A 10,130-nucleotide genomic window follows, 5' to 3' on the forward strand; every position below is an offset into this window, starting at 1 on the left:
ACTGCCCGGACAGTCAGCAGGAGATCCCGAACTGAAGCTCCAACTGACCCTCGCCAAACTCCGCCTCGTGCGCGTGCGTGCACGGGGAATTTCAAAATAAAAGCCAGGAGCGAGGGTAAACGCTGCAGGGTTATTCAAGCAAACGGCGGCAAGTGGAAACAAAGATTGAAAATGTAAACAGACATTTGGTGAGCACACAGTGAAGCTGAATTAGAGTCATTCGCCGTTATTAAAATGCAGTCACGTTTAACCCAATATCTGGGAATCTATTTTAACCAAAGCCTAATTTAAACTAATTATTGGGGAAAATGCTGCTGATAAGAGAACTAAAGAATTAAATGACCATTGCCAAAAGGTATGGAACGCCAGGACTGCCATAATGAATTAATTAAATACACCATTAAATAATTAATTAAATGTGGCAATAATTAATTAAAATTGGAATTAATTAATTAAATAAATAGTTATGACACATGTAATTAATTAATTATTGACACATTTAATTAATTATTTATGTATTTCACATTTTAATTAATTATTGACACATTTAATTAATTATTGACACATTTAATTAATTATTTAATGATATATTTATTTATTTCATTTTGGCAGTCCTGGCGCCTGGCTCTCGTCATGAAATAATTTTATCTGTCAGCCTCACCCATCAAACTCAGGGGGCGGGGTTAACGCTGCCCATGCAGCTTCTCTAACATTTGATTGGTTGCCGTGCAAAGTAAGTCAAAACAGGTCGATCCTAGATAATCGATTGCTTGTGTAGACTTGGGGCAGCCAGGTATCCCAGAAAGCAGATCAAATCACAGGCAGCAATGGTGGTGGTGTAGTTTTAAAATACCCCGTTTTTCTGTCACCAGCTACACTTTTAACAGTGTTTTAGCCGCGAATGTCGCGCCGTATGTCTGGTCAGGTTGTCAACATAGAACATGCTTGCAAAAGTGCTCAGATGTTTTCAGAGATTTCACTAGCTCTGCTAACAGTTAGCATGCAGAGCGCACCGAGGGGGTACATTAACCGGTTTGTTTACATATTCCACTCTCCGTGTTCCACATGTTGCATTCGCAGATTCTCATTTTCACCGAACGATCGTCTCTTTCCGCCTGGTCTTGTGTCTCTGTGCTTCTGTAACATAAAGAACGAGCTGACATTTTTCTCACGAAACCAGCGATCAGCTCAGCAGACCCTCAGTTTACCTGCATGCATCCTCCTCCTCATCTGTCAGCTGTTTAACACCTGCTGCTAATTCAAGAAACACGCCTAGTTACCTGGTGATAGTCACAGTTTAACTGGGCAGCCGGTGCTCGATATAACGCAATGTCAGCGCATTTTTCTGCACAAGATAAGTAAATATAGTATTTTCCCCGAGCGCAGAGCTGCTGGAGCTTGTTTCCTTACAGAGCACTTTATAGGCGAGCCAGCTTTATCAGCGGCTGAATGTCCAATCACCGGCAGCTCTCAGTGGTTAAACGCTGGACTTCATTCACTCAGGTTCTGTCTGTCGGGTCACGTTTACTTCGCTGTTTTATTTACAACTGAGCAAATCGGTTTGGCTGAGGTTAAAGTTACGTTTCATAACTGCATAGTTTCACAGACGTTTAATGGTTCACTGGCACATGTGTTAGACTGAACTATCATCTAAATATCATCTGTTTTTTAATAGTTATTCAACTGTATTCTAAGCACCAGCTGTCTGTTAGAATGTGATTTTTTTTCTCTCTCTGTTGGCAGAGGTATAAAAATGCGCAGGAAAATCTGACGTGCATGGCAAACTTCACCGACGATATTTAGGGAGGAATAAACACACATCAAACATAAATGAACCATTTGCCTGTCTCCATAATTGAGAGCATTTTCTCTTCTTATGTCAACACTCTCTCTCTTTTTTTTTGCTTTTTTTTTGCTTTTTCGGTCATGTTATGTTTACCTGTCAAAGGCTTGTTACAAACTATGAAACACATTGTGCAGACTTCTGGATGTTAGAAGAAAACGAATACTGCTCATGAATGAGACTAAAGGCAGGAAGGTGTCCTTTAAAACTAAACATGTTAATAGGACCTCCCTGTTTATATCATAGTTTATGATATAGCACGTGTATTTCAGTAATAGCCTGCTGAGGCCACTATACGTGCTGGCCTCATATCAAATGTGAAGGCAGACTGAGTCTATGTTTGACGTTTGTTTATATCTAATCTTCCTTTTCAAACATTTAAACAGCAGCGAGTCTGCAGCTGAGGGAATACAAATTCAAATTGTCGGAACAGGTTTGCTCGTTTCTTGGATTCATTTGGTGATTTATTAAATGTATAACTGTTATTCTAATCTGCTGCTGAGTCTCTTACACTTTTCTTTATGCTGTATATTTTCACGTCTCTGGAATAGTTGGCAGTTAGATAGTCAGCTGGGAAACTTTGTGTTAACTCATGGAGCTGAGGATATCGTGGATATGCTGACCTCGCTGCGTGGTGTACAGAGCGAGGTCAGCATGATTAATATTCACAATAAAAATATTAGCCGAACATCATGAAGTCTGTATGTGTTTCATAGTGTCGAACAACCTTTGTACAGTTAAAGCCAGCAGTTACTACATGACGGAAACACCAACGTTATCTCTTTTATGTGTTTATACACAGGTCACGCTGATTACTGAACAAAAACCCAAAGATCAGATGTTAAACAGATTTATTTGCTCTCTCTCCTCCTTAAACATGTTTTTAATGTTAGTTATAATTCAGAATTGGCGACTGAAACACGTAGGACACATAAGAACATCAGGAAATAAAACACCGATAAATATAACCTCAGTAAAAGAAGTCAGCGGGGGTTACTACAGCTGTGTACCGGGGCCTGCGCTTTGTCGGTGGGATTGCTTGCGAGGCGAGCGGGTCTATCCCACGCTTTGCCGTGAGACTGGGACGACATCTCCGAAATCATCGAAACACTTTTGCAAAGAGGCTGTATCTTGACAAACCGACCAGACACATGAAGATTAAACCACTACATTCTCGGCTAAAAAAATATTAAAACGGTATTTGGTAACACACAAACAGGGTTTTTCAAAGCTCAGTTCTGTTAGCTTCCACATGCCGGTTGTTGTGTGCTAGAAACAATGGCCACCAGGCCAAAGCAATGGTTTTGACTCGATCAGCGTTAACCCCGCCCCCTGAGTTTGATGGGTGAGGCTGACAGATAAAATTATTTCATGATGAGAGCCAGGCGCCAAGACTGCCAAAATGAAATAAATATATCATTAAATAATTAATTAAATGTGTCAATAATTAATTAAATGTGTCAATAATTAATTAAAATGTGAAATACATAAATAATTAATTAAATATGTCAATAATTAATTAATTAAATGTGTCAATAATTAATTAAAACGTGAAATACATAAATAATTAATTAAATGTGTCAATAATTAATTAATTACATATATCATAACTATTTATTTAATTAATTAATTCCAATTTTAATTAATTATTGCCACATTTAATTAATTATTTAATGGTGTATTTAATTAATTCATTATGGCAGTCCTGGCGTTCCATAAAAAGGGGGAAAGCATTTGCAAAGCGCTTGGAATCAGTTTGTTTGTTTGTTTTAAACATTTGTGCCCGAGCCACCTTAAAGGGCTAAAAGTTTCAAGGCACAACTGTTTTAATATCTAAAGAAAATTGGCTTAATATGGCCAAGTGTTTTCTGTTGACAGTTTTCAGGTGTTTTACTTGTGCTTGTGTGCGTGTTTACAGACAGGAGGAGGTGATCAGTTTTACCTCCTGGTTATATGTCAGGGAATCTGGTGTACTAATATAGTGTGTTTAAATGCCAGTTATTACTTTTTTCCCCATGTATAATAATATTTGGTTGACAGAAGAATCCCAGAGAACACCTGGACTTCCCTTATGGCACAGTATTTGGGAACAGCTAATCATTTCTTTGTTTGACTAGCTCACAAGACTCAGCTTAACATAACACTAGGCAGACACACTTAAACATCATAAACTATTGAGGGAAATTATGGCTATTTGGTATTCCAAGCATGAGTCCATAGAAAAAAAAAACTTTGAATGTTGTAAAATGTGCAGTTTAGCACACATCATCTCTGTGTTTTCTTTCCCGGTTTTTACTCAGTGAGATTCAAATGTTTGTAAGGCTGTTAAGCATGAATGTAACAAGTGCTTGTTACTGTCCTTACATGTAAATACACACATAATATACATCTAGCATTCAATCTTTGTAAATAAGATTTAGAACTTTTACATTTTAAGGCAATCAAGTTTGGGTTTTTTAGTCTGCATTGAAGGTCTTAAAACATTTATGATGTTTTTGGTTGCAAGTGAAGCAATAATAATAAGTAATGACATGTTAACACAAGATAACATTTGAATGTAATATTTAATTCAATAATAGGTATTTTGTAACTGGATTTGAATATTGTGTGTAGCTTCCTAATAAACCCTACTGTTCTATAATTGATTTCACTTTGTGATTACTTATTTGACAGCACTATAAAGAGCATCTCTCCAAAATAATTAAAGTACTGTTAAAAATATCATATTAGTTTTATAAAATCAGAGCTTCAGAGAATCAAGTCAAACTCATAATTAAATGGTTGATTTTAATTTACAGTACAGTACAATTCAGCACATACTGGAGCTGTGTGAATACTTTTCTAATCACATGCAGTCAGCAGGTACCCAGAAATTTTCTAAACTCTTCTTTGATGTATCTGTAGATTGGACGGTAGAGGCGTCTGTTTAACACCATGAGATCAACAGCAGTCTCAGTGTGGGCGACTCCATGAAGAACATTCAATGACATCTTAACAGAGCGCAAAGTGAGAAGCTCAGAGAATCTTATGGTAGATTCAGCAGGAACCATAATGTCATTGGTCCCATGGAGCAAAGCGAATGGAGGCAATCTGTCAGAATAAAAAGGACTGTAGTAAATAAATGTCTGTAGTGTGTTTGTGTTTCCAATAAAGAATTGATGTATTAGATTTCAGAACTGGTGTTAAACCCATTTTTTTTATCCTTTTCCACTTACCTGTTGACTTTGTCCTGGCTGAGCTTCTTTAGTAAGTGTGTTGGTGAGTAGTATGGAAGGTTTTCCACACCATTCATCGCTTTGTGCATGGGGGACACTCGTTCAACTCCTCGTTTCTGTTCATGCTCATAATGGTCCACGATGTTGTAGACGCCGCTCAGACCTGTCCATTGGATATAAAACAATTAGTCTACCTTATTAAGAATAACAGGAAAGAAAAAGGTCATTTTTTGATTAAGTTGTTAATTTTCATATTTTTTAAAAGTGAAAATATGAAGTACTTATAATAAAATAGTAATATGAGTAAATGTGTCTGTAGCTTAGGAGACAGAACAGGTCATCTGCTAATCAGATAGTTGGTGGTTTGATCCCTGGTTGGCTCAGTCTGCACAAATATCTCTGATGCGTTCATCACAGTGTGAATATTAGATAAAAAAGCACTTAGACATAGAAAAATAATGTTTGTGGGAGTGCTTGAATGAGGCAAGTTACACAAAGTCTTTGAGTGCTCAGGTAGACTATAATACAATCTGGTAATATACAAAGAGTGAGACAAACATCACAATATTGAAATGTGTATATATTGAATCACTGTAGGGGAAGACCATTATGGAAAACAAATACTAATATTAAATGATGAACTTCATTTCTTACCAATAATTCCTCTTATCGAGAGCAAGACTTCCTGCTGCTTGCCTGGCTCTATGGAAAGCTCCTCTCTTGTATCAACAAGAAACAATGTAGTGAGTGTACACAAATGTGCACCTGCTGAATGCCCAATTAATACAATGTTGTCCTATAAAAAAAAAATACAACACAGAACAGCATGCTGTACGTGATTATACATTTTTACCTACTGAAGATTAAGTTAATGCACAGATACACAATGATTTTATTTTTAAAAAGGCTCTGACGAAGATAAAGTACAAGCATGATTAGTCTGTATACAGGGGCTCAAAACTTAGCACTGCTTTAATTCTAGACCGACACAGCTGAGCAGCAGTGTTTTAGAGTTTTCCCTGGGCAGTGAGGAAGTTGGTAAATATCAGAATATCAGGAGTCCTTGCATGCCTAGCTCTGTGCCTAGCACAGAGGTAACTGGTTCATTATTAATTTTTATAAAGAATCCTTAACCTCCTAAGACCCGAACTCTTCCACGACATGCATTTTTAATTTTTCTTTGATATTTGGGCATATTGGGGCCCAATGAATGTAAAAACAAAGAATTACCAGATTTTTTTTTTTTTACCTTATTTTTGTTTTTAAGAAAAATAAGAGCCGCATATGAGGATATTCATTTAAAATCTTGATAGAACAGTAGCAGTATAATGTCCTCGTAAGTGGATATCAGGCGCTTGTAGAGCAAAATTAAGTATTTTGGTCTAAATAACCCAAAATGTGATGTCCACATATGTGGACGCCAGGTCCTAGGAGGTTAAATAATACTAAGCTGTCTTACTTTGTCAAAGTTGAATTTCTCTCCATTCTGGTGGGCCCAAATCAAGCAGTCAGTGATATCTTGGACCATCCCTAAAACATTCCCCTGACAATCACAGTCAACCAAGAGTCAGTTTAGAAACAACTTTATTATTTAAAATGAAAGTTGATCTTTGTCCTGTAAATTTACATTTTTGGTTTACCTAATTTAAATTCAATATGTATTTTATCAACTAACACACATATGCGATAAAATATTATCATTCATAAGTTGTGATTCAAGGATGTTATGACTCATAACATCCTTGTGATTACTGTGTGTTGTTTAAAATCTCTCACCTTTGGATATGTGCAGTAATCAGGACAAATTACAGTTGCTTTCAGTTCTTCAGCCATCCGACTCCCCAGTAAACAGTAAGTGGACCTTTCTCCTGTGCCCCATGCACCTCCGTAGACAAATACTACCGCTGGTGATGGCAGCTTCCTTACATTTGGAGGGTGGTATAAGTCCAGCTTGTTGCCTCTGCGGCCAAACGTGATGCCCTGTCAAGCGTCCACACAAACAAACTGATTATTCACACGTTCTTCAGCACTAACTCAACTGATAACGTCATTGATTGTAAATAATAATCAAGAAAACAGGTAGATTTTCTCAGTGAGTTATCCTTAACCTACCTTTTCATAATACTTTAGATTCCTCTCATCGTTATACCATGACTTCAGCTGAAAGTAAACTTTCCAATACTGCAGGTATTTGAGAAGATCCAGTGTAGTGAGGGTCAGACGATATATTCGCCTGATGAAGAGGCCAAAAGCGTAAATGAAAATTACAAACATACTGCTCAATGAGTGGGCCAATAAAACAAAAACATCAAACAAAACAAAAGACAATAAAGGAACATGTGTAAATTATTTTAAAAGTTACCTTGGATTAAGAGCTTCTATGTACTTCTTATACCCAGGCTTGTCAGGCCAACCATAAATCCACTGACAGGCTAAACAGATGGAGTAGAGCAGGCCCACCAACATGACACCCACAGTCACAGACAGTGACATGTAATATTTTATATCAGACCTTTAAAAGCAACATATATTATGTTAAGATTCATTAAAAGTACACTTAGTTTGTGATCTTCAAGAGGATATACTTAACTTTTGCATTATACTTAGGATCTTACATTCTTTATGGCTTTATCTTTCCTACCTGCAAACATAAAAAATATAAATTATAAGTAACAAAACATAAGTAATAGAAAACAGTATAAATTGTTTTCAGAGAAATGATGGCACAAAGTTACGATTGCAGTTTTCAGAAGTGTGTCATATTAAAGCTCATTTTGTAAAGACTTTTAGTTGTAACTACTTAATTTAATAATGTTTTACTTAAGCCGTAATTATTAACAATATTAGGTCTTTTTCTGTTAACCCAGGCTTTCTGCTTTAGTCTCATTTCACATGCACATAAAAACGAGTTATTTGATGCTTCATTCACCCTCCTTCTGTGCACAAAGGATCAAACTAAGCATCAGAGGCAAAAAGGCTTGAGTGCATGATGAGTGGAGTGGACATTCAAAGAAAAATCCACATAAATGACAGGACCAAAATTTTGACACCAGAAAACTGCATCGTGATGTGATGATGATGATGATGATGACATTTTTCACTACATCTTTCACAGGGTTTTAATTAATGTTGTGGCTCATGAAGTGAGCCACAACATTAAAACTGGGCATCAGAATGAAGAAGAAAAGTGATTTAAGTGACTTTGAATGCGGCTTGGTTATTGGTGCCAGAAGGACTGGTCTGAGAAGTTCAAAAACTCCGGGGACTCACTGGGATTTACTGGGATTTTTCCACACAACAATCTCTCGGGTTTCTCTGGAGTTTGCAGAGAATATTTTTCCATCTGTTCGTCCATCCATCCTCTTCTGCTTAGTCAGGGTCAAGTTGTGGGGACAGTAGCCTAAGCAGAGAGCACAAACTTCCCCCTCCCCAGCCACCTTCTTCAGCTTATCCGGAGAAACGCTGAGTTGTTCCCAGGCCAGCCGAGAGATGTGTCTCAACCATGTTCTGGGTATACTATACACCCTTGGAATGCTTCAAGGCAGACTGAAAGTCTTGAGTTTCTCTGGGTGAAAATGTCTACTTGATGTCAGAGGTCAAAGAAGAATGGACAGACTGCTTTGAGTTGATAGGAAGACAACAGTAATTCAAATAGCCACTCATTATAGCCAAGGTATGCAGAAGAGCACAGCAGGTTGAAACTTGAAGCAGATGAGCTACAGCAGCAGCAGACCACATAAGTTAAGAACAGGAAACTGAAGCTACATTTCACATAGGCCCACCGAAATACCCCAAAACAAAATCTGATGCTAAAAGAAGGTTTATTCAGTTACTAAATAGGTCAGTTTGTTGAGTTATGATATTTTTTGAGTAGAAGTCTGTTTAGTTTACCTCTTTTATAGGCCTACATAGTTCTTAAAATAGCTTATTTCTATTATTGTGTATTTTTGAAATAACCTCTTATCTTTTCTGGGATATAATAAAAAAAAACATAATTTAAAGATTATATCTGTGCTTGGACGTTCTTGGCTGCTTGGTCCATTTGAAGGCAAATTTGAAGGCACTTATTAAAGTTGGCTGATGTGTATATTTGTATTTAATGGCTTAGGACTTTCAGAACATTAGTACATGGCTTTTTACATAATTCACAAACACAAAACCATTTACTTATGAATAGCTTTCATAAAGAATTGGAATAGCTTAGTGATGGTTGTCCTTAAAATTGTACCACAGCACTCTCTAGTGGGGTTTTATAGGACGTACCAGCATTCAGAAAGGCGCTTTCACTCGAGAATAATTTTAAAAATCATATGAGCACTTAATAACTCTTGATAATAAACTGATAAACGCGATCTGTATATCAAATAGTTCTGGTATGGAATTTAATATAAGTTTTCTGTCACGTATTTTCGCAGTTCTCCTACCGTTGGACGTTTTGTTGCCAAAGTACGTTTGTCTTCTCTGTCACGACCTCGTTGGGCGAATGAGTAGAGGTGGAGGACAAATGCAAACAAAAACTAAATATATATATCTCTCTCTATATATATAAAAAAAGAAGAAGAGCAGTGAAGAGAACCCACCTGCACTTAATAATGTCACTGCGGATGACTGAAGCACATGTCAACGTTCATACTGTGTTGTTTCATGCAGGTCAAGTAAACGAGAACCACAGAAGAAAAACAAACAACTTCAATGCAAAAGTTGAAATTCCATTTCTTGTCCCAGCTTACCCGAAGTGTAAATCAATTCACGACAATTCAAAAGGCTCGCAACACGGCAACAGATTTTAGAAAGGGTAATGTAAGCGAACCTTAAACGCACTTCGACCCATTAGACCTGACATGAGTTTGATTTATGGCGCTTATCTGTGGTCTTCATGCAAGACAACTCGATAGTACAGCACCATAATGTTCGTAGTTCCCCTGTAGGTTTAACAGCCCAATCATATCATATCAGCAGATTATGGAAATGGGAAAAGTGTTACAATTCATATTTACATTTACAGACCTGCCCCACGTTTGTGCCCCGTTTTCACGCAGGGTGTTCCACGTTAACTGGTTTTTGGTGGTTAG

The 10,130-nt window shown here is 37.2% G+C and overlaps 1 protein-coding gene across 5 annotated transcripts; it reads right to left on the minus strand.

Annotated features, from left to right (window-relative positions):
* Positions 1 to 4,629: 4,629 nt before the first annotated feature.
* On the minus strand, positions 4,630 to 10,130 carry LOC146621551 (uncharacterized). 5 transcript variants are annotated; one of them, XM_085368601.1, is made up of 10 exons: positions 10,066 to 10,119; positions 8,329 to 8,637; positions 7,674 to 7,699; positions 7,421 to 7,570; positions 7,171 to 7,291; positions 6,835 to 7,038; positions 6,518 to 6,601; positions 5,713 to 5,854; positions 5,059 to 5,221; positions 4,630 to 4,933 (listed from the first exon to the last, which is right to left on the minus strand). In XM_085368601.1, coding segments are annotated over exons 3-10 (1,101 nt in total). In that variant the 5' UTR covers positions 7,676 to 7,699; positions 8,329 to 8,637; positions 10,066 to 10,119; the 3' UTR covers positions 4,630 to 4,698. The 5 variants fall into 5 exon arrangements, with proteins under 5 accessions (XP_085224727.1, XP_085224725.1, XP_085224728.1 ...); XM_085368599.1 differs by lacking the exon at positions 8,329 to 8,637 and adding an exon at positions 9,639 to 9,980 and having other exon boundaries at positions 10,066 to 10,111; XM_085368602.1 differs by lacking the exon at positions 8,329 to 8,637 and having other exon boundaries at positions 10,066 to 10,124.

The sequence above is a fragment of the Diplotaxodon limnothrissa genome, linkage group LG12 (genome assembly GCF_057381915.1).
Source record: "Diplotaxodon limnothrissa isolate DT_005_m linkage group LG12, D_limnothrissa_male_GT1.1, whole genome shotgun sequence".
NCBI lineage: Eukaryota > Metazoa > Chordata > Actinopteri > Cichliformes > Cichlidae > Diplotaxodon > Diplotaxodon limnothrissa.

Excerpts from the sequence above, each read along its gene's own strand:
- LOC146621551 (XM_085368602.1), bottom strand. Across the intron at positions 5,855-6,517 it reads AGAAATTCAACTTTGACAAA|GACAACATTGTATTAATTGG; the intron begins GTAAGACAGCTT and ends TTTTTTTTATAG. Across the intron at positions 5,222-5,712 it reads CTCGATAAGAGGAATTATTG|GTCTGAGCGGCGTCTACAAC; the intron begins GTAAGAAATGAA and ends TCCAATGGACAG.